The 24,601-nt window shown below is 39.1% G+C and overlaps 1 protein-coding gene across 2 annotated transcripts in view; it reads left to right on the top strand.

The window, feature by feature from the left end:
* Window positions 1-24,601, top strand: part of LOC136858723 (DNA cross-link repair 1A protein) — a 231,959-nt gene that overhangs the window by 183,810 nt on the left and 23,548 nt on the right. The window contains exon 8 of one of the 2 annotated variants that reach the window (XM_067138466.2): window positions 16,438-16,613. The exons of the other annotated variant lie outside the window; for it this stretch is intronic. Within the exon in view, the coding sequence (XP_066994567.2) occupies window positions 16,438-16,613 (176 nt within the window). The remainder of the gene's footprint in view (window positions 1-16,437; window positions 16,614-24,601) is intronic. 2 annotated transcript variants of the gene reach the window in all.

The raw sequence follows: 24,601 nt of genomic DNA, 5'->3' as shown, positions 1-24,601 counted from the left end.
TGGTCTTCAGAGACATGTACCCTTAATATTCATTCTTCTCATATGTAAAAATCATCTGTGCTCATATAATCAGCATCAGTTATGTTATTTGGCACTATTTTTACAATCTATCACATTTCAAATGGATTATTAATTATATCCAATAAAATATCCATTAAAAAATATATAAATTGCTTCTTAACATGGGAAATTAGTGGTTGTATAAATCTAAAGGATCATTCTGTACATTATCGTATCATTTGTTGTTCAAGAAGCAATCAATCACTACAGATCTGCATTTAGGGCAGTTGCCCAGGTGGCAGATTCCCTATCTGTTGAGTTTGTAGCCTTTTCTTAAATGATTTCAAAGAAATTGGTAATTTATTGAACATCTCCCTTGGTAAGTTATTCCAATCCCTAACTCCCCTTCCTATAAACAAATATTTGCCCCAATTTGTCCTCTTGAATTCCAACTTTATCTTCATATTGTGATCGTTCCTACTTTTAAAGACACCACTCAGACTTATTCGTCTACCAATGTCATTCCATCTCTCCGCTGACAGCTCGGAACATACCACTTAACCCGTTCGGTGGGCGATGCGGCGAGATCGGCGGCTACAAGTTGCTTGCTCGGCGGGGATCGCGGATGTATCCGCTGATTCAAATTACTTTTTTTTTCTCAGTTGCCTGCCTGCAGAGGTTTATTTCCTTTTCAGCAGCGTATTCTGGATGAGTCTGCCCTCTGATGTGAATTTTTTCAACTATGTTCTCCCAATACCAATGTGTCATCCACGAGTTCCCTCGTGAACAACGCAGCTTACATCCGAGCAAGAACGACCTAAGGCCTAATAGCTTCGCGCTGAAGCTTTAGCTCATCGCCTAACCATCTCGTGCATGTAATAATATTGCTGTAGAAGGGATTTTTATAGATTATGACACTGAACAGACCTCTCTGATGACATGTTAGAACTGTGACCTGATTTATTATCCCTAGTCTTGACTTCTTCCTTCACGACTGGAGTGTATGTTTATCGCGAGTTACACTACATTCATTACCGTACGCATCCGTAATACAGGCACATTTCATTATTTCTGTCCAAACTGTAGAGATAAGGGTTCTATTTGATCCTTTTTCTTACATTTTTTCCACTAAAATGTCTAAAAGGAATTACCGGCCCCCACCATTAGAGGAAGACTATTTACGGGTCATGATAAATGAAATGTTGGAATTTGCTGGAGAGAATAGTGATATTAATGAAGTAAGTTCTGCCGAAGGGGAATTCGTAAGTGACTGGAACATACCTGGAATAAGTACTGCAGGCTCGAGTTCACAGTGTTCGGGCCCAGCTGATGCGAATGTTCAGCAGTCGCAAAAGAGACAGCACGAGTTCAATTCCAGTTCAAGTAGCAACCATGACAGTGACAGTGGTGGCGATAATACTGATTACAATTCAACCAGTGCAAGTTCTTCGTCAACTTATACTGAAAATGGAAAAAGAAGGTCCCGCTTTGGTCCAAAATTCCATAGTGATGTAAAGGGAGAGTTTTTTACGGAAAACAAAACAAATAAGGACGAAATAATGCTTCTCATCATCATACTGTTGCCGCAGAGGATTGTACAGAAACTTAAAATTAGGACACTATATTTCTCGCATTTGCTTGTTCACTATGCCTATTTTCTATGAGCTGATGATACAGAAGAAATTTGTTCTTGCCGAACTATGTGGCCTAGACGGTTGAGGCGCTGGCCAGCTTTCTGACCCTAACTTGGCAGGTTCGATTCTGGCTCAGACCGGTGGTATTTGAAAGTGCTCAAATACGTCGGCCTTTTGTCAGTAGTTTTACTGGCATGCAAAAGAACTCCTGCGGGACTAAATTCTGGCACCTCAGCGTCTCCGAAAACCCAAAAAGTAGATAGTGGGACGTAAAGCCAATAACATTATATTTTTATTATTATTATTATCATTAGATTTTCCTCCACAGCTTTTTACATACCTCTGACAATGAGGTGAATAATGGACAAATTCCTCCTAAAATATACAAGATAAATCCAGTATCTGACCACCTGTTAGCAAAATTTTCGGAAGCTTATACCTATAAAAATCAGATCAAAAATTAGATGGATGGCTTTTCCGGCGTTTGCTCTATTAACCAGCGTTGAAGGTTGAAGGTTTACATACCAAGAAAATGATCGGGTTTCGGAATGGAATCATATAAATTATGCGACTCTGAGACAGGCTATATAACATGATCTGCTTCCGTGGGTATCATCAGCTGACAGATCATAATATTACATCTATAAGGCATTGGTTTGTGTTACTTATCTGAAAAGATAAGTCACCGTCATTGCAAGAGCAACGACAAGGCCGAAAGTTCAAGAAATAATCACTATACCGCACTAGAGATGATAAACAACTATTAAAGCCATTCTTTACTACAACAAATTGAAATATCTGCAGACATATTGCAGATCTAATAGAAAAATTGCTATTATACAGGATGATTCATTTAAAAGTTCAGAGCGGATAAATAACACAAACAAATGCCTAATAGATGTAATAGCACCGTGCGAGTTGGCCATGTGCATAGAGGCGCGCGGCTGTGAGCTTGCATCCGGGAGATAGTAGGTTCGAATCCCACTGTCGGCAGCCCTGAAGATGGTTTTCCATGTTTTCCCATTTTCACACCAGGCAAATGCTGGGGCTGTACCTTAATTAAGGGTACGGCCAATTCCTTCCAACTCCTAGGCCTATCCTATCCCATCCCATCTGTGTCGGTGCGACGTAGAGCCCCTAGAAAAAAAAAATTTAATAGATGTAATATTATGATTTTACAGCTGATGATGACCAAATAGGGACGAAACCAGTACTGATGTAAGTCTATATTTACTATAAACAGTATTGTTAAGGTGGAATTTCTTTCTTATCCATATACATGTAAACAGTCAATACGGACATGAAACTCGTAAATAATGATAATCCTCGGCACTCTGCTCTGAACTTTTAAATCACCCTGTATAATAACAATGTTTCTATTAGATCTCCAATATATCTGCAGATATTTCAATTTGTTATAGTAAAGATGAGGTTCACACTTCCTGAACAGCATGGCAGCGAGCTGGTATGACATGGGCATACAAAAGCTGCCAGAGTGTCTACAAAAATGCATCAGACGAACTGGTGATCATGTAGAAAAATAGCTAAATGTTCAAACTGTAAAATGATGTAAACCGTTGTAGAAATAAACAGGTCCATGTATTTATAAAATAATAGGAGACCTTATTTTTGGGATTACAGTGGAACCTCGATTCTTCGTTTTTGGAGGGACCACCGTAAAAAAACGTACAACACGGGAAAACGGATAATTCGGGAATGAATGAACCGTGAACAATTTGGCTAAACATCACAAAAAAAGAAATATGTATACCTAAAATCTTACAAACACCTCTAAACCAAACCAAACTACACCCCCAATGGGCCTTCCGCCTACGAAGCAACCGCTGCTCGGTCCGAACGCCTGCAGATTACGAGGCAACGCATGGTCAGTGTGACGAATCCTCTCGGCCGTTATTCCTGGCTCTAGACTGAGGTCGCCATCTCACCATTAAATAGCGCCTCAGTTAAAGATAATCGTAGAACGAGTGAACCTGGAACCAGCCCTCATATCCAGGTAAAAATGCCTGACCTGGCCGGGAATCGAACCTGGGTCCAAGTTCGACCGCGGGGCCGGCTTCAAACATTAATTACCGGTACGCGACTTAAAAGTCTCGCAACTTTACATTCAGTTTTACTGGGAAAACTTTGTCGGTTTCCTCTGAAAACGTCTTTCAGTCCAGCAAGTTTGATCGGTCAAACTGTTCGGAAAACCCAATAACTGATTGAAATAATAACATTAAGTTATTTATTAGACCACCTAATCAATACAAAATTGTCTTGGATGATTTACATAAATTTGTTAGCTAATAGTGGTACATGTTTCGCCTTCCCTGAAGGCATCATCAGCCATAGTCTTAACCTTAAATTAAAAATAAGCATCTAAATAACATGTAGTAATGAAATGAATTTTAAAATCTTGAAGAGATTTGAAGTAAAATAACATTAAAAATAACAATGATGGTTTGAAAATACAATGTGATGAGATATAATAGTGGAAGTATTGACAAAATTAACTTAGATGGTTGCTAAAATAAGTACAATGGATAAAACAACAGATTGTTATACAAGTAGTAAGATTGCATAAAAGTAAAGTTGATAGTCTGGCGGTTATAATTAGACGATGGCGAAAAATCGTATATAATCAAAGTAGAGAAGAGAGAATAAAAGTCAAAGTTAGTCGAGAGATCCGGAGTTAATCATGATCTTGAAGATAAAACCCAATAACATCAAGCCAAACAATCGACCACAAGTATTTTTTAATTCTCTAATCTAATAAAATAAAGCACATTGGATGATGGCAAAATCCTTTTTTCTTTAAATCTTCCATTGCAATTTGATCACTGGTATACTGTTCATAGTCAGTTTGTGGAAATCTTGTACCGCGCAAATTAGGCCTATGACCTACATCGACTTTTAAAGGTTATGTTGAACTCGAGAATATTGCTTCAAATGTAAGTATCGATTCTCAAGTTTTCGATTGCTTATATTCAATTATGTTCGTCACTAATCACGATTAAATTGGAAAGAGGAAAAGTATCATCAAAACTTACGAATTTATGGTTATTTGCAACCTGGAGCTCAGCTGGAAAACGCGCTCCGCTGTCCGAGTCGGTACGAGTGCGAAATGATGCAAAGGTTTTTACATGTAACGTGCACAAATAAAACGACTGCGGGTTTAACATTTCAACAGAATAATGTGAAATTCCTAGTCTTACATTAGGACCAAAACAGTAATAGGCAATCCCAAAACCTCCCATGGCTTTATGTATGTAAGGTGCAACATCTGTTCTGGTCTCGATAACATAATCGTATACGATAATATTAAAATACTAAATTTGTGTTACCGGTACTTAAGGAGGAGCAGTTTAGATTCCTGCCTGAAAGCTCAGTGACTATACAGTGCCCTGAGGGAAGTGCCAAAAACCTGTTCGGCGATACACTGGGGGGGAAAAAAAAGTTAACATCTAACCCTGGACATAATGTAGACGCTTTGCAAGTACGAACATTTGACGAAACTCGTTCTCTCTTCAAGTAGAGCTGTCGAAATGTGCTCTGTCTCCTTCCAATTGTTGTGGGCATTCTCTGCTTTATGATTCCAATTCTCTAAACAGTACCACCCGAATGCGATGCTAAGATGGTCCCTTATGCAAGTTCACCGCCGATCGCTTTTCCGCTTCCTCAAATTACCGCAATGACTGGACGTTAACACCAAGATTCAAAAGTATGCCGTAGCAGTCCTTTCGTGAGATACAGTTTCTTGAAAAACGCGTGATTGAGGATTTAGTGTTGATGGGACTGAAATTTCTGAACGGTTGGTACAGGAAATTGTTTCTTCGAGGAACAATGCGGGATTTTTACAACGTGATTTAATTAGGATGCTCACGGGACCTCGTAATTTGAACGGATAATACGGGAAAACGTAGTTTCCGGGAACGTATAATCGAGGTTCTACTGTACCTTCGTAATAACACCAAGCCAAAGAACAGTCGACCACAGTTAGTTTTTAATTCTCTAATCTAATAAAATAAAGCACATTAGATACAAAATCACCCAACATGTTGGCAAAATCCCTTCTTTTGTTAATCTTCCATTGTAATTTGATCACCAGTGTACTGTTCATAGTCGATTTCTCAAAATCTTGAACCGTGTATAGTACGCGAACCTTTTCTTGAGCCCTAGTTCCCATTCAGCACTATGGAGCTCAGGGCTCAAGAAAAGGTTCGCATACTATAAATTAGGCCTACATCAGCTTTTAAAGGTTAGGTTGAACTCTAGAATATGGTTTTGAATGTATCGATTCTCAAAAGTTCTCAAATGCATTACATTCAGTTCTGCCCGTCACTAACCACAATCAAATTGGAAAGAGAAAAAGAAGCTACAGTAGAATGTCGATAATTCGAAATCGGTTAATTCAAAATCCCGCCTAATTCGAAGAAGCACTCGTTCCCGGAAACTTGAGATACAGTTTTGCATGTTATTTAAATTGTTTAATTCGAAATACGGATAATTCGTAATTCGAAGTACAATGTCCGCCCCATTACCGAAATTCAGACTTTTAATTCGAAACTGCTTTTATATTTTAAAACAGTAGTATGTTACAGAGTAATTTCAACTCGAAATTTATCCACGTCATAATAGAACGCGTGTTCGAACGTGGAGGGGTAGCTTTTCGCACTTACACTCACTTCGGTGGGTCTACAGTGCGCTTCATGATTGCTAAATTGAATGAAATAGGAATTCTATTGTATTCAACCTTTTAAGGAATGCCGTAATATCACGCAACAGGCAGTGTGCGGAAAAACGGAATCCGCGAACACTGGCGATGCCGACAGTTGACGAAAAACGTGGCTCATATAATAAATTTGCAGACAGCGAACAATATTGTCATTGCCGATGAAATTGTATTCCTTTATTTTAATCCGTGCCCAAACGGTCTAATGGTTTTAAAGGAGAAAGTGCCAGCCGGGGAATCGTACAAGGGTGGGGGATGGGGGTCCTTCTAGTGCGTTGCAATGCACATGGAAGCGAGAAACTTTATCTCCTCATCATAGGAAAGTTCTATAAGCCACAATGTTTTAGGAGCGTCGGGCACTTTCCATGCCAGTACCAAGCATCTAAAAATGCAAACAGTACAGAAATCCAAAAAATAATGCATTTGCACAGGGGAACCAGCATAATTTATCCCCGTCTTTGAATTGTGTGATTGGTTTTTTTCTTTCGTTGCGTGAGGTTATGTTTGTCATTAATTTATCCAAGTGCATTATTTGAACATTGTAAATGCACCTTGTTGGATACATTTCAGAAATAGTTTTTTCCATGGCATTTGAAAGGTTTAAACTGTGAATCGAGGTGATTGGATGTATTAATGGGTCTTAGAATACTTTGTGACGCGGCAAGTGTTTACATTTCTGAAGTACGAGTGAAGTGCCATGGCGGGAAATCGTACAAGGATAGAGTCATAGGAAAGTTCAATTTTAAAGGCATCGGGTACTTTCTGTGTAAATACAAGGCATCTAAAATGCATACAGTATAGTAATCCAATGAATAAAACACTTGCACATGGGAGCCTGCATAGATTTCTCCTCGTCTTTGAATCGTGCTTTTTTCTTCCCTTTCGTTGCGTGAGGTTATGTTTGCCAGTGAGATATTCAAGTGCGTTATTTGAATAATGTAAATACACCTTTTTGGATACATTTTGGAAATAGTTATTTTTTTTTTCATGTTATTTGAAAGGTAGAAACTGTGAATCAAGGTTAACTGCATGCAATAACGGGTCTTAGAATATTTTGTAACGCGGCGAGGGTTGGTACTTCTGAATTGCAAATTGGCGGTTAATTCGAAATCACGTAATTCGAAGTCCGATTTTTTAGTCCCAACGACTTCGAATTAACAAGGTTTTACTGTATTTAAATTTCTGTTATTAATTGTTTTAAATTAGGTTTATCAAGTTTTTGTTCCTAATTCTAAAAGTTTAATTTCATTAAGAGTAAAGAGTGTATCCAAAATGTTGACAGTTGGTTCACATAATGTATGTTTTACTATGTCCTCGAAACTGTTACAATTTTGTTGATCATTTGATTTACTTAGTTTATTTTGGATAGTTATTCTAATCTTCTTCTAATGTAATCATGGACATGTCTAATTGTATGTGTTCATAAGTTGAATTTGCTAATGATAAGCTTCCACATTCCACTGATCCCATTTGGCATGAAGCATCTTAATTTTGTTTCTTAATCATTGGTATAAATTACCATCAGATGCATTACAAGAAGGCAACATCGAGTGGACTAGATTCAAAGAAAGCATTGTCGGAGCTGCATTAGAAGTTTGTGGTAAAACTAATAGCAAAATGAAGGGAAAAGAAACTCCTTGGTGGAACGATCGGGTGAAGATTGCTGTGAAAGTAAAAAATGAAACCAGGAAAGCCAGAGACAAAGAAATGCAAAAAGGAAGCCAAAGGAACGAATCTAGAGTAAACGAACTGCAGCAGAAATACAGAGATCAGAAGTTACAAGTAAAGAAAATTGTGGCCGAAGAAAAACAGAAAGCTTGGACTGATTTCACAGATAAACTAGAGCAAGACAGCAAAGCTAATTCTAAACTACTTTACCGAACAATACGAAATATAAGAAGAGACAATGAATACATAACAGCAATAGAGGAACCAGATGGTAACATAGTTAGGGAGGAGACAGAAATAAGGAAGATCATGAAATCCTATTTTGATAATTTATACAACAGTACTGGGAAAGACTCCAATGATGTAACCACGCAGGTCAGTTTAAGCTGCAATGATGAGCCTGACCAAGAGAGTCCGCCAACATGGAAGGAAGTAGAGATGGCCCTTAATAGTATGCCCAAAGAAAGATCTACAGGATTTGATGAAGTCAGTGCAGATATGATCAAAGCAACTGGTGCAATAGGAATACAGTGGCTTCATAGAGTAATTAATGCAATATGGAAGGATAGGAAAGTCCCAGATGATTGGAAAAAGGGAATAATAATACCTCTCCTCAAAAAAGGAAGCCGGAAGAAATGTAGCAATTATAGAGGGATCACTTTATTGTCTCATGGTTTGAAAATATTTGAGAAAATACTTGAAAAAAGGCTAAGGAAAATAATAGAACCACAACTACAGGAAGAACAATATGGATTCAGAGAACACCGATCAACTACCGATCTCATATTTGCACTTAGAATACTGTTGGAAAAGCATTGGGAGAAGGGCAAAGACTTAACACTAGTGTTTTTGGATCTCGAAAAAGCATTTGATAGTGTTCCAAGGACGACTATATGGGAATGTTTAAGAAAGAAGAATGTACCCAAAGGGCTTATCCAGAAAGTTAAAATGCTTTACGAAGACTGCTGCAGTTGCGTACAGATAGGAAACGGTAATTCTGATTGGTTCCAAACCACTAAAGGAGTGCAACAAGGCAGTACCCTTTCACCATTACTTTTTATCACTGTCATGGATGAAGTCATGAAAGAAATTAAGCAGAAGAACAATATGGACATCAGTGCATTTGCATTTGCAGATGATGATGTAGTAATTTGGGGAAATACAGAGAAGGAAGTCCAAGAGAGGCTGAACACCTGGAATGAACATTTGAAAGCACACGGATTAACAATAAATAAATCGAAGCCGTGCGCGTAGAGGCGCGCGGCTGTGAGCTTGCATCCGGGAGATAGTAGGTTCGAATCCCACTATCGGCAGCCCTGAAAATGGTTTTCCGTGGTTTCCCATTTTCACACCAGGCAAATGCTGGGGCTGTACCTTAATTAAGGCCACGGCCGCTTCCTTCCAACTCCTAGGCCTTTCCCATCCCATCGTCGCCATAAGACCAATCTGTGTCTGTGCGACGTAAAGCCCCTAGCAAAAAAAAAAAAAAAAAAAAAAAAAAAAATCGAAAACTGTTACTATGTCTGTCAACAGGCAGAAGAAGAAAGGAAAAATAATGCTGGAAGGTACACAACTGGAAACAGTAGACCAATATAAATATCTTGGGTGCATCATTTCAAGTGATAACAGAATACAGCATGAAATTAACAACCGCATTCAAAAATCAGCTCAGTTTTACCATCAAGTTCGGAACCTTCTCTGGAACGAACAAGTTCCCTTAAGATCAAAGCAGATTCTATTCCAATCATACTTCACCCCCATAATAACATATAGCCTAGAAACCTGCACAACAACCCAACAAGTGGACAGCAAACTACAAGCCGCAGAAATGAAGTTCCTACGAACTATGGTACAGAAGACAAAAAGGGACAGGGTAAGGAATGAAAGAATAAGGGAGCAAGCTGGTGTGTACCCATCCCTGAATGAAAAAGTGACAAGGGCCCGTTTGAAATGGTTTGGCCATGTCAAACGAATGGACGATGGAAGGACAGCAAAACAATGGCTACACACAGTCGTGGCCGGAAAACGACCGGTAGGAAGACCTAGGAAGAGGTGGCTGGACCAAGTGAAAGAGGACATAGGAACAAGAGGAATCAGCTGGGATGTCGTCTTGAGAGAAGAGTGGTACATGGACAGACAGAAGTGGAGAGTGCTCGTAAACCACACCCGGGCAACTGGAGTGGAAAACTGATGATGATGAATCATTGGTATGGGCAATTTTCACTGCATGCTGATGTGGCATAGAAGTACTTTTGCATTTAAAATGAACAAATATAGGAGCTAAGTTCTATTTAGGCATTCCTAGTTGAATTTTATGGCCTCATTAATTATTAGAAGTCTGAACTTTATATTTCTAAATTTAAAGGCTTTTGATGTTTCACGACCTACCCATGTAAGATAATCATCATAAAAAATGTAAACCATTTTATAAGTGCTGATGGCCTGATACACTTTGATGCAAGTGTAATGGACTAGTATAACTTGGAAATAATTCTCTAACCCATGGGTAAATAATGGAAAAATCAAGCTCGACAATTATTATTATTATTATTATTATTATTATTATTATTATTATTATTACTTGTGAGGTGTGGTTATGAAGTTGTTTACATCTATTAGTATTATTAGTATTTACGTAGTTATGTACGGACATTATTTGGTGTAAATCGTGGTCGTATTACTTGTGAGGTTATGCCATGAAACATCTGCTGTATGTATATTAATATGAGTTTATTTAATGTAAGAACACTTAATTAATAGTATATAATTTATTATTGACTTAAAGGAAGAAATTCTTCAATCTTCAAATCCAACATGCCAACCCACCTAAAGAAGATAGTCTTTGACCAGAGTATTCTCCCTGTACTGACTTACGGTTGTGAAACCTGGACATTGAGTGAGTTTGTTAAGCAAAAACTCAGAACAACCCAAAGAGCTATGGAATGGTTTATGCTAGGCTTCACAAAGAAAGACAGGAAGAGAGCAGATTACATGAGGTCAGTCACAAAGGTCAGTGACATTTTAGAAAGGGTGTTTACCCTAAAATGGCAGTGGGCAGGCCATGTTGCTCGGAGAACTGATGGTAACTGGATAAAGCTTGTGCTTGAGTGGAGTCCGAAAGATCATCTGAGACCTAAGGGAAGACCACCGGACAGATGGGATAAAGACATCCGGAAGATTACTGGGATCAGTTGGCAGAACATCGCTCAAGACCGTCCCAGATGGAGAGACCTCGTGAAAACCTACCTTGCTTCGGACTTAAAGAGGCCACATCGTCAAAACGATTGAATATGGCTGATAGTGATAGTGATAGTGAATTTATTATTACCTGTATATATGATGTATAAATCTACTGCAATATTGTGAACACATGGTAATAGTCCAGAACAACGTATCTTTGGAACTAGAGTGTTAAAGATAATTCCATTCATTGTGAATAAGTTATTGGAGACTTTGGAAATTACGAGAAAACCTGTTGTGGCATATTCTTCTAGAAGCCTGACCAGGCAATGTATATAAAGAGGCAGTCTTGACGGTTGAGTGGAGTTGTTTTAGTGAGAGTTATGAGTGCAAGTCGTTAATCGAGTATGTGAATTTGTTGTGCTGGTAGTTGGTTGACATTCAAGTGTTGCAGTATCTTCTTCTTCTTCTTTTTCGTCATAGCAGTCAAGTGTTCAAAATGGTGGTTTATTGATCTGTGTGTAATGTGTAAATAATTTGTAAATAACACTCGCAACTTATTGTACTTATGTTACTCTATCCGTGGACTGAAGTATAAAGCATGCTACATTATTTTAAGAGATATAAAACATATTGAATTAAATAACCTATGCAATGATGCATATAACTTACCGTGGGATGACATACGTAATCTTTCTGACATTGACTCAAAAGTTAACAGATTCAACTCTTTAGTGCTGAACATGTATGACAAACATGCTCCGGAGAGCCAGGTAAATTTACCCGCCCCCCTTCTCCTTGGCTGACGACCAAAATAAAATCTGCTATGGCCAGCCGTGACCGTTGGTACAGGCAGTTCAGACGAACACATGACAAAGTTAAACAAAGTTAAATAGCTAATTAGAAACAGCAAATGCCACTACTTTCAACGCTTAGCAGGAAATAATAATTTAAACCAAACATAGAAGGCTGTAATGCCTTACCCACCATCACTGATGTAAAGGAAATTCTCATCTGATTGTGTGGCTCTGTAGCACAAATTACTTCTGGCTGACATGAAAATTCGGAAGTGCAGGAAATACCTTCGTCTGTAAGATCAAGTGGAAATCTGCCCTTGCCACGAAATTAAATTCCTCAATTGACAGTATGTGGACTAATGTATGCAGATCCATCACTAGTGCTTGGCATTACAAAATCTAGTCATCCTTTCATGCGGTGCAAAAAAAAAAAAGGTTCAGCAGAGCAACGAGGCTGGCATAAGAGAACTGAAGTGAGGTGGGAGGAGTATGTCAATGCAAGACCTGGTCACTTTCAGGGCATGGATTCAGGGAGGGAGAAAAGATGATTTATGCAAAATAGCAGCCCAAGGAGGAAGGCGTTATTTAGACGAACATAAGATCTTGGAATGTTAAAAAAAATATTAACACATATTTTAACTGACGTATTTGGTAATCCGAATCAATTTAATGTATTTTTGTCCTTGTCTATTATTCTTACTCTTACAATTATTCGGTTGATGATGTCCACAAGATGGATGAAACGTACCGATATTTGTTAACTGTTCATTAAATAAAAAATCTTTTAGTATTGTAAAGGTGAAATATTTGACTATACCTTTTGTAAAAGTAAACTGTATCCAGTATTCGGGAGATAGTGGATTCGAACCCCACTGTCGGCAGCCCTGAAGATGGTTTTCCGTGTTTTCCTGTTTTCACACCAGGCAAATGCCGGGACTATACCTTAATTGAGGCCACGGTCGCTTCCTTCCCACTCCTGGCCCTTTCCTATCCCATTGTTGCTATAAGCCCTTTCTGTGTCAATGAGATGTAGAGCAACTTTTTTTTTTTTTTAATTCTAAATGAAAGCCATTTATTATTAGAAAGGTGCATACTACTCTCTTCCCCTGTGACACATGTGACCTTGCCGCAGTGGGGAGGCTTGCGTGTCCCAATGAAGCAGATTAAGATACTTTTAGAAGTTGCAAGGGTGGGAGTCTAGTCGATTAACTGATATGGCCTTGTAATAATATTTAACATGGCTTAGCTGTGTGGATACTGCTACATGGCTGAAAGCAACGGGGAAACTAAACCGTAAGTAACACCCGAGAACATGCAGCTCTCTGTGGATGAATGAATAATGTACTGATGATGGCTTCCTCCCAGATAAAGTATTACGGAGGTAAATTAGTCCACCATATGGATCTCTGGGTGGGAACTACTCGGGAGGGGGCAATCATCAGGAATACTGACATTCTATGAGTCAGAGCGTGGATGTTAGAAGTATAAATTGTTGTAGTAGGTTTTGAGAATATGAAGAGGGAAATGGATACATTAAAATTAGGGTTTCTTACCAGGCAAGTTGGCTGTGCGGTTAAAGGCGCGCAGCTGTGAGCTTGAATCCAAGAGATAGTGGGTTTGAACCCCACTGTCGACAGCCCTGAAAATGGTTTTCCATGGTTTCCCATTTTCACTCCAGGCAAATGCTGGTGCTGTACCTTAATTAAGGCCATGGCCACTTCCTTCCACACCTATCCCTTTCCTATCCCATCATCGTAATAAGACCTAACAGTGTCGGTGTGACGTAAAGCAGATTGTAAAAAAAAAAAAAAAAAAAAAAAAAAAAATTAGGGTTAAGTAAAGTATGTTGGCAGGAAGGGCTGCATTTTTTTTCAGGTGACTACAAAATTATCAACAAGAAATCAAAGAGGGGAAATGCAGGAGTTGGTTTAATAATTAATAAGAAACTAGGGCAGTGGGTGAGCTACTATGACCAGGAGACTGGAAGGATTATAGTTAAGATAGACACAAAGCTAGTGCAGGTCTATATGCCTACTAGTTTAGCAGCTGAGGAAGAAATTGAAAGAATATATGAAGAGATAGAAGATTTAATATGATATTTAGGAGACAAGAATTTTAATTGTGATGGGAGAGAGGAATACAGTGGTAGGCCAAGGAAAAGAAGGTAATGCCCTAGGGGAATTTGGATTGGGACAAAGGAATAAAAGAGGAAGTTGGCTGGTTGAATTCTGCACCAATCAAAATTTAGTCCTTGCTAATACTTGGTTCAAACAGCACAAACGATGGTTGTATACATGGATGAGACCTGGAGACACAGGAAGGTATCAAATATACTTCATTATGATTAGGCAGAGATTCAGAAACCAGGTGTTGGATTGCAAGACCTTCTGAGGAGCAGACTTGGACTCTGACCAGTGGTTGTTGTCTGGCTTACCAACATTGAGTTTTTGTATTACCACTTGCCTCTCACAGTCCAGTGGAATGGAGGTGAGCATCTTTGATGCAAAGTAAACTGTTGCAGATACTGAAGTGCTGTATGCAAGCATCCCATTTGGCTTTCGTAAGACCCAAGCTGCAAAATTTTTGTGGACTTACATCATCCCATCAGGACAGTCATGTGTAAGCCCAATTATTTCCTTCACTGCTCCTTTCAATAGCTTGTCCACATGGTGTGGAAAACTTTTTTTGATCTTCAGAGGATATATCAGGCCAGGATCCTGTATATCTTGTTTTATCTAATTTCTGTCAAATTTAGTATTGACATTCAACCTATTCTTCAGTTTTTCAAATGTTACTTTCTTTGCAATTTTCAGGGGCTGCAGTTATTAATGACGATAGCAACAATGCACTTAATTCTGTTCTACTCGTAGGATACTGCTGCTACAGTAGTTGTATTCGATCGTTTCTGCTGGATGGATTCATTTGAGTCTGATCAGTCTGTTGTTGACAGGTACAGCAAACAATGAGGTGGTTGTTATCCATGTTGTAGTCTTTATAGTGATATTGATCAAGTAAAGCAATATTCTTCTATTTAAACTATGTCTTATTGCGAAAATAATTGAGTCATTCTGAATTTTTTAAGTGAATACGGAAGATTCTAATAACAGTGTCAGACTTCTGAGCTTGAAATGGCAGGTTTGATCTTCCCAATTTAGTGATGGTGGTATGTGAAGGTGTTCAAATACTTGAACCTTCTCTTTATATATAAAAGAATTCCTGCAGGATAAAATTATAGCTCCTGAACATTAAAGTAGTTAGTGGATGTTGTCATGGTCATTATATTTTTATTGTTTCAGCTATCACTTGTTAGCCTCGCAGTTCTTCGCTCTTAAACCCTGAACTTGAACCAGTGTCTCAGGTCATCCTTCACTGCAGTTATGAGAAGCTCAAGAATTCTTCGAGATATTCTGGTGTTTGGCATTTGAAGAGATCACTGGTGCTTTCTCAGAACAATATAAATATAAAGGACCAAAAATGGTCAAAGTTGTTGAATCGGGTTCTCATAACAAGTAAGAGCTTTCTCTACCTCAGGTGATACTTGCCCTCAGAATTTTGACCTGAGCTGAGGACCTATCATGAGAATTTCCTCTCTTTCGTTTGGATCACATGTATCTTATCATGGTGAGTGAGGACCAAGCATTCACTGTCGTGTAGTGGTAGTATTTGAACCACAAGATCAGTCTGGACTGCATGTTTTTCCCGTCTTTATAGAGAGCATGTATAAGAACTGATTGCCAATCCTGAGGAATAGTGTCTGATGTCCAGAGTTCTTCCATTTTGGCAATAATTGGGACCAACCATTCTCAGGAGATTGGCAACTGTGGATTCCTTTCCATTGGAGAGAGATGCAATGATCTGAGTGATTTCTTCTTAATCAGGAGGAAGAGAATCAGGTGAAATAAAGGATGCTGGAAAAGGGCAGTTGAGAAAGGACTCAACATACTAAAAAAAAAAAAAGTTATTCTTATCTTACATTTATGGACTGCATGTGAGCCAACATCCTTCCCTCCATCTTCTGGACTCAGATTTCACTTTGAAGCTGTGATACCTTTCCATCTTTCATCAAAATTCAGCCCTATCATTGATTTTGTTCTCAGGAATATCAATCTGTTTTCTCGCATTTTTGGAACCACCTCAAATGTGTTGCCTTAAGGAACTGCTCATTTTCTTAGTCATACAGAAGGTGTATCCCTTTTTTACGTGGTGGCGTTATTTGGACATGTCTATGAACCCACCTCTAGTGTAGAATCTTCCTTTTTTCTTATTGACTTACTTGCCCCTTTCTACTCACAGTCATTCTTTGATTTAACAACTATATGATATTGTATTATTATTATTATTATTATTATTATTATTATTATTATTATTATTATTATTATTATTAAATGTGTAATGTACATAACAAACAACTGTTGATATGTTGTAGGTAAAGAGAAGGTATTTGTTGGAATAGCTGAAGCTTTTGACTTTCAAATATGGGCTAAAAAGGAGAAACGTAAAGTTCTGGAATGCCTTCAAGATAACTCGATAACAGAAAGATTGGTGGATTATCCATGGGAGGCTCAAGTTCATGCCTGGTCAATGATGGATATCGGTGTGCAGGTAAGAACATGTGCTGCCAGTTGAAATCTACAAGGTGGTGGTGAGGTCCGACCCTTCAAAAACTGAAGGTATTCGCAAATGAAAGGGAAGGGTGACAAAGAGCATAAAAATGAAACAGACTCCCTAGGCCTCGCAAATTTAATACCATTGTGGTCAGAAGACAAGAGTAGACTGGCACAAGCAAGTGAAAGCAATTTAAATCTGTTACGCACTAAAATATGTTTTATTTTTGTTCTACTGGTTTAACATTACAAATTGAAGGTTTTTAGTAATGTAAGAATTGGAAAGGGCTAAAATTGGGCAGGTAGTGGCCGTGGCCTTAATTAATGTGACAATGGGAAACAATAGAAAACCATCTTTGTGGTTGCTGACGGTGGATTCAAACCCACCATCTTCCAAATGCAAGCTCAGCGCTATACAACCCTGACTGGATAGCCAACTTCCTCGATGTTATTTAATTATTATTTAGGTAGTATGTAGATGCATGTGTGGGTTTTTTCTCCCCTCCCCCGAGTGGTTTAACTGTCACACTAATACATTGACGGTTTCTGGCTACACAAGGATGGGTAAGCCATAGCCTTAATTAAGGTTTGCCTGGTGTGAAAATGGGAAACCACGGAAAACCATCTTCAGGGTTGCCATCGGTGGGATCAGAACACACCATCTCCTGAATGCAAACTTACAGGTACACAACCCTAACTGCACAGCCAACTCAGTCCATGATATTTAACTATTATAAAGAATTGCAAGCACCAAGTGTCAGTCTGGATACTGTTAAATTGCTATAACAAAGACACAGACATTTTGAACTTGGGCACTGTAATGTGTATATGACATTTTACGTACACATTCTCATTATAGACTGTCATGCCTTTCAGCATTCACTCTGCAAGCCTCTGTGAGTTCACTAATTGCTGCCACTGTCCTCTATTTGTATCTGTTTCTGTGGCCTTGTTTAGTTCTATATCTCTTATCTTTAAATCGTTAGAAACTGAAGCTAACCATCATCGTCTCCCGCTACTCCTCTTACCCTCCATAACAGAATCCGTCATTCTCCTAGGTAACCTATCCTCCTCCATTCGTCTCTTATGACCCTACCACCGAAGCAGGTTTATGCGTACAGCTTCATCCATCGAGTTCATTCATAAATTAGCCTTTATCTCCTCATTCCGAGTACCCTCCTGCCATTGTTCCCACTTGTTTGTACCTGCAATCTTCCTTGCTACTTTCATGTCTGTTACTTCTATCTTATGAATAAGGTATCCTGAGCCCAGCCAGCTTTCACTCCCCTAAAGTAAAGTTGATCTGAAAACAGACCGATGTAAGGATAGTTTCGTCCAGGAGCTGACTTCCTTCTTACAGAATACTGTTGATCACAAATGCAAGCTAACTGCATTAGCTTTACCGTACCTTGAATCAATCTCACTTACTATACTACCATCCTGGGAGAACACACATTCTAAATACTGTACTTGAAATTATCTACCTGTTTCAGGTTTGTATCCTCAATCTGACATTCAGTTCTCTTGGATGTTTTACCTGCTGACATCAATTTAGTCTTAGAAAGGCTAATTTTCATACCATACTCATTGCACCTATTGTCCGACTCGTTGGCTGAATGGTCAGCGTACTGACCTTCGGTTCAGAGGGTCCCAGGTTCGATTTCCGGCCAGGTCGGGGATTTTAACCTTCATTGGTTAATTCCAGTGGTCCGGGGGCTGGGTGTTTGTGCTGTCACCAACATCCCTGCAACTCACACACCACACATATCACTATCCTCCACCACAATAACACGCAGTTGCCTACACATGGCAGATGCTGCCCACCCTCATCGGAGGGTCTGCCTTACAAGGGCTGCAATCAGCTAGAAATAGCCACACAAAATTATTGTTATTGCACCTATTTTCCAGTTCCAAGATGTTAGACTGCAGGCGTTTGATACAATAGGTCATTAACACTTTCCGGTCTAACAGCGAGCTCTGCTCATAGCGGCCGAAATTACGTTCAGGCCGCGCTGCGGGCATAGCCCATAGTAAGGTTTGACAATTCACTAAAAAGCGAGAACGAGCTATGCACGCATTCTAGTGGCAACATCATGTTTCTTCGTGTATTAGTTAGGAGAGTATTTAAACATATGGCAGTATTATATGTCTAAGTCAGAGAAGTTATGATATTTTCGATCAGCATGCATCAGTAGATGTTGTCACTCAGTGAGCTCTAAGACATGGCTTCTCGCGGCAAACATGTGCTTGACGAAGGTGATATTTTCGATATATTATAAGTTTACGCGCAAATGAACATATTGACATATGAATTCGAAACAACTTCTTACATTTCATTATGATTAGAATTCGTTTTACGGCCTAGCGCATGTTCCAGCGTATTTCATATTTGTGTGAATACGTAAGAATGTCTACATGTTAGTGAAGTTGTCTGTTTAGAAGACTGTATTTTCTCTTTCTCAGAAGTCTTTTGTGGTAAATGGAACAATAATTTTACATTTGAGTAACTTTTGACAAAATTTATCAATTAAAATAAAATGTCATAAGAGCTCCCATTTTCATTATTGTAATTACTACTACTATTGAAAAGTTATTATTTTTTATATCATATCCATTATTTTTGTTGTTTTGTAGTTGCAATGCACATTTTATATTAGCAAAATAGGTTAAATATAACAGTATTTCAGAAAACTGTACTTGCTTAGTTATCCGTCAGACTTTTCCTCCATTCGCAAAACGTGGTGTAATGTATAAACAATTTTTAAATCTCAAGTGATAGCTGATGTGATACAAACAGCGTTTTTCAAAATTTGACGCTCAAACAAGCACAAAGAAAAAAGAATCGTTCAAATATCTCCTACAGGTACAGAGATATAATGTTTTAAAAATCCTTAAAAATGCCCAGTCTAGAACGTTTGTTAGGGATATTAAGGCCCAGACTGGAATGGGTTAAGACCAAGTCATCAGCATAGGCCAGACTGCTTACTGCATTTTCACCTAACTGAATCCCTCTCTGCCACTTAATACCTTTCAGCAGATGATCCATGGAAGCTATGAACAATAAAGGTAAAAGATTACAGCCTTGTCTAACACATGTAAGTACTGTACCTTCAACCAAGAACTCATTCTACCCACAATTCTCACTGCAGCCTAATTGTCAACATAAATGCCTTTAATTGATTTTAATAATCCACCCTTAATCCCATAGTTCCCCAGTACAGCGAACATCTTTTCCCTCAGTACTCTGTCATATGCCTTCTCTAGATTTACAAAACATAAACATGACTCTCTCTTCCTCTCGTAGCATTTTTCACCTCCTCTGCGAACCATGTGACCTTGCCGCGGTGGGGAGTCTTGCGTGTCCCAATGATGCAGATAGCCGAGCCGCAGGTGCAACCATATCGGATGGGTATCTGTTGAGAGACCAGACTAACGAATGGTTCATCGAAAGGGGGATAGCAGCCTTTCAGTAGTTGCAAGGGCGGCAGTCTAGATGATTGACTGATACGGCCTTGTAATAATACTCAACATGGCTTAGCTGTGTCGATACTGCTACACGGCTGAAAGCAACGGGAAACTACAGCCGTAACTAACTCCCGAGGACATGCAGCTCTCTCTGTATGAATGATGTACTGATGATGGCTTCCTCCCGGGTAAAATATTCCGGAGGTAAACTAGTCCCCCATTCGGATCTCCGGGTGGGGACTACACGAGAGGGGGCGATCATCAGGAAGATGGATACTGACATTCTGCGAGTCGGAGCGTGGAATGTTAGAAGTTTGAATCGTTGTGGTAGGTTAGAGAATCTGAAAAGGGAGATGGATAGGCTAAAGTTAGATGTAGTTGGTATAAGTGAAGTATGTTGGCAGGAAGAACAAGATTTTTGGTCAGGCGACTACCGAATTATCAACACAAAATCAAACAGGGGAAATGCAGGAGTTGGTTTAATAATGAATAAGAAAATAGGGCAGCAGGTAAGCTACTACGACCAGCATAGTGAAAGAATTATTGTCGTCAAGATAGACACCAAACTAATGCCCACCACAATAGTGCAGGTCTATATGCCTACTAGTTCAGCGGATGATGAAGAAATCGAAAGAATATATGAGGAGATAGATTTAATACAATATGTAAAAGGTGACGAGAATCTAATTGTGATGAGAGACTGGAATGCAGTGGTAGGCCAAGGAAGAGAAGGTAGTACAGTAGGAGTACTTGGATTGGGACAAAGGAACGAAAGAGGAAGTCGGCTGGTTGAATTCTGCACTGATCATAATTTAGTCCTTGCCAATACTTGGTTCAAACACCACAAACAACGGCTGTATACGTGGACGAGACCTGGAGACACCGGAAGGTATCAAATAGACTTCATTATGATTAGGCAGAAATTCAGAAACCAGGTGTTGGATTGCAAAACTTTCCCAGGAGCAGACGTGGACTCTGACCACAACTTGTTGGTCATGAAATGCCATCTGAAGTTGAAGATATTGAAGAAAGGAAAGAATACAAAAAGATGGGATCTAGACACGTTTAAAGAAAAGAGTGTGAGGGATTGTTTCAAGGAACATGTTGCACAAGGACTAAATGAAAAGGCTGAAGGAAACACTATAGAGGAAGAGTGGAGAGTTATGAAAAATGAAGTCAGTAGGGCTGCTGAAGAAATGTTAGGAAGGAAGAAAAGATCAACTAAGAATCAGTGGATAACTCAGGAGATACTAGACCTGATTGATGAACGACGAAAATACAAGAATGCTAGAAATGAAGAGGGCAGAAAAGAATACAGGCAATTAAAGAATCAAGTGAATAGAAAGTGCAAGGTAGCTAAGGAAGAATGGCTGAAGGAGAAGTGCAAGGATGTCGAAGGTTGTATGGTCCTGGGAAAGGTAGATGCTGCATACGGGAAAATCAAGGAAACCTTTGGAGAAAGGAAATCTAGGTGTATGAATATTAAGAGCTCAGATGGAAAGCCACTTCTAGGGAAAGAAGACAAAACAGAAAGATGGCAGGAGCATATCCAACAGTTGTATCAAGGTAAATATGTAGATAATTTTGTTCTGGAACATGAAGAGGCTGTTGATGCTGATGAAATGAGAGACCCAATTATAAGGTCAGAGTTTGACAGAGCTGTGAGTGACCTCAATAGGAACAAGGCACCTGGAATTGATGACATTCCCTCTGAATTACTGACTGCCTTAGGAGAAAGCAGCATGGCAAGGTTATTTCATTTAGTGTGCAAGATGTATGAGACAGGAGAAGTCCCATCCGATTTTCGGAAGAATGTTGTTATACCTATTCCCAAGAAAGCCGGTGCTGACAGGTGTGAAAACTACCGCACCATTAGTTTAGTATCTCATGCCTGCAAAATTTGAACACGTATTATTTACAAAAGAATGGAAAAACAAGTTGAAACTGAGTTGGGAGAAGATCAATTTGGCTTCAGAAGAAATTTAGGAACACGTGAAGCAATCCTTAGTTTACGTCTGATCTTAGAGGATCGAATTAAGAAGGACAAGCCCACGTACATGGCATTCGTAGATCTAGAAAAGGCATTCGATAATGTTGATTGGACCAAGCTATTTATGATTCCGAAGATGATAGGGATCAGATACCGAGAACAAAGAATTATCTACAATCTGTATAAAAATCTGTCTGCAGTGATAAGAATCAGGGGCTTTGAAAAAAGCAGCAATCCAGAAAGGAGTGAGGCAAGGCTGCAGTTTGTCCCCTCTCCTTTTCAGTGTTTACATAGAACAGGCAGTAAAGGAAATCAAAGAGAAATTTGGAAAGGGAATCACAGTCCAAGGAGAGGAAATCAAAACCTTGAGATTTGCCGATGATATTGTTATTTTATCTGAGACTGCAGAAGATCTCGAGAAGTTGCTGAATGGTATGGATGAAGTCTTGGGTAAGGAGTACATGATGAAAATAAATAAGTCCAAAACAAAAGTAATGGAGTGCAGTCGAACGAAGGCAGGTGATGTAGGAAATATTAGATTAGGAAATGAACTATTAAAGGAAGTAGATGAATATTGTTACTTGGGTAGTAAAATAACTAACGATGGCAGAAGTAAGGAGGACATAAAATTCAGACTAGCACAAGCAAGGAAGAGCTTTCTTAAGAAAAGAAATTTGCTCACTTCAAACATTGATATCGGAATTAGAAAGATGTTTTTTGAAGACTTTTGTGTGGAGCGTGGCATTGTATGGAAGTGAAACATGGACGATAACTAGCTCAGAAAGAAAGAGAATAGAAGCTTTTGAAATGTGGTGTTACAGAAGAATGCTGATGGTGTGATGGATAGATCGAATCACGAATGAAGAGATACTGAATCAAATTGGTGAGAGGAGATCGATTTGGCTAAATTTGACGAGAAGAAGAGATAGAATGATAGGACACATCTTAAGACACACAGGACTTGTTCAGTTGGTTTTTGAAGGAAGTGTAGGTGGTAAGAACGGTAGGGGTAGACCAAGGTATGAATATGACAAGCAGATTAGAGCAGATATAGGATGCAATAGTTACATAGAAATGAAAAGGTTAGCACAGGATAGGGTTGCATGGAGAGCTGCATCAAACCAGTATATGGACTGATGTCTCAAACACACAGCATTTTTCATTTGCCTAGCGAATGCTGAAAATCTGATCCTGATAGCCCCTCTGTGGTCTGAAACCACATTGGTTTTCATCCAACTTCCTCTCAACCACTGGACCCACCCTCCCTTCCAAGATGTCAGTGAATACCTTGCCTGGTATTCTGATCAGTGAGATACCCCAATAGTTGTTGCAGTCCTTCCTGTTCCCTTGCTTAAAGAATGGTGCAATTACTGCTTTCATCTAATCAGAAGGTACCTTACTAACACTCCCTGCTAATCTTATTACGCTATGAAGACATTTATTCCTGCCTTCCCACTATACTTCACCATTTCAGGTTTTATTTCATCTATTGCTTCTGCTTTATGACAATGGAGTTTATTTGCCATCCTTTCCACCTCCTTAAGCGTAATTTCACCAACATCATTGTCCGCCTCCCCATGAGCTCAGTTGTTCACGATATCACCAGGAAGATTTCCTTTTACATTGAGAAGATATTCAAAATATACCTTCCACCTCTCCAGTGATTCCCTGGGATCTATTATGAGTTCACCTGATTTACCCAAATCACTATTCATTTCCTTTTTCCCTCCCTTCCTAAGATTCTTTATTACAGTCCAGAAAGGTTTCCCTGCTGCCTTTCCAGGTTATTACTGAAATCTTCCCGCGACTTCCTGGATTCAACAACTACAGTATTTGTTTCACTCTCTTTTTTTTTCCTCTACGTACAATACCTTGTCTGCATCAGTCCTTGCTTGGAGCCATTTCTGATATTCCTTCTTTTTACATTTACATAATTTCACCAAGATGTTCACTTTTCCCATCTTTACACACAGTTGTTCCTAAGCATTCCCTTACTGTTTTTACTGCAACATCTGTGTATGCCACCCATTTTCTGTCTATATCCTGAATGTGCTTACTGTCCACTGTTTGAAACTTTTCACTAATCATATCCATGTACAGCTGTCTAATTTCCTCGTTTTGGAGATTTTTTACCCTTATCCATCTACAGACAGATTTCAGTTTCTCCGTCTTAGGCCTAGAGATACTTAGTTCACTACAGATCAGATAGTGGTATATATCATCAAAACAATCCCCGGATTACCTGCACATTCCTGACAGATTTCCTAAATTCAAAGTCTGTTATAATAAAGTCTATTATGGATCTGCTGCCCCAACCCTCCCATGTGTAACGGTGAATAGTTTTATGCTTGAAAAATGTATTCATAAATGCTTATCCCATACCATCACAGAAGTCCAGCAAATGCTTCCCATTCCAATTAGCTTTCATATCTTCCCCACATTTACCAATTACCCTTTCATATCCTTTGGTTCTATTTCCAACTCTTGCATTGAAGTCCTCCATTACCACTATCCTATCCTTGCTATTGACC

The sequence above is a fragment of the Anabrus simplex genome, chromosome 1 (genome assembly GCF_040414725.1).
Source record: "Anabrus simplex isolate iqAnaSimp1 chromosome 1, ASM4041472v1, whole genome shotgun sequence".
Classification (NCBI taxonomy): domain Eukaryota; kingdom Metazoa; phylum Arthropoda; class Insecta; order Orthoptera; family Tettigoniidae; genus Anabrus; species Anabrus simplex.
Note: the sequence above shows the minus strand (reverse complement) of the source record. Positions and strands in the feature narration are given on the sequence as shown.